We start from the raw sequence: 201 nt of genomic DNA, 5'->3' as shown, positions 1-201 counted from the left end.
TGTTCATTGGTTATGGCTTGCCAGGGCAAGGCCCAAAACCAGCAGGAGGGGAGACCAAAACTGTCTCTTGATGATTTAGTCATGAGTAACCGAAAGGGAGAGGTTCTTGGCACAATCAAAGACTCGCTGTCAAATTGTCTCTCTGAGACGAATCTTCTAGAGACTGTTCCTGGTCTGAAATCTAGAATCAGGGGAAAGGTT

General features: G+C 46.3%; 1 protein-coding gene across 1 annotated transcript in view; it reads left to right on the top strand.

The window, feature by feature from the left end:
* The window catches only part of LOC17874385 (phosphoribosylaminoimidazole-succinocarboxamide synthase, chloroplastic), a 2,359-nt gene that overhangs the window by 214 nt on the left and 1,944 nt on the right, over nt 1-201 (top strand). The window contains exon 2 of the mRNA XM_023789411.1: nt 1-198. This exon is cut by the window's left edge and continues 27 nt beyond it. Within this exon, the coding sequence (XP_023645179.1) occupies nt 1-198 (198 nt within the window). The remainder of the gene's footprint in view (nt 199-201) is intronic.

The sequence above is a fragment of the Capsella rubella genome, unplaced genomic scaffold (genome assembly GCF_000375325.1).
Source record: "Capsella rubella cultivar Monte Gargano unplaced genomic scaffold, Caprub1_0 scaffold_43, whole genome shotgun sequence".
Taxonomy (NCBI): domain Eukaryota; kingdom Viridiplantae; phylum Streptophyta; class Magnoliopsida; order Brassicales; family Brassicaceae; genus Capsella; species Capsella rubella.
This window is presented reverse-complemented; position numbering and strand designations above follow the sequence as displayed.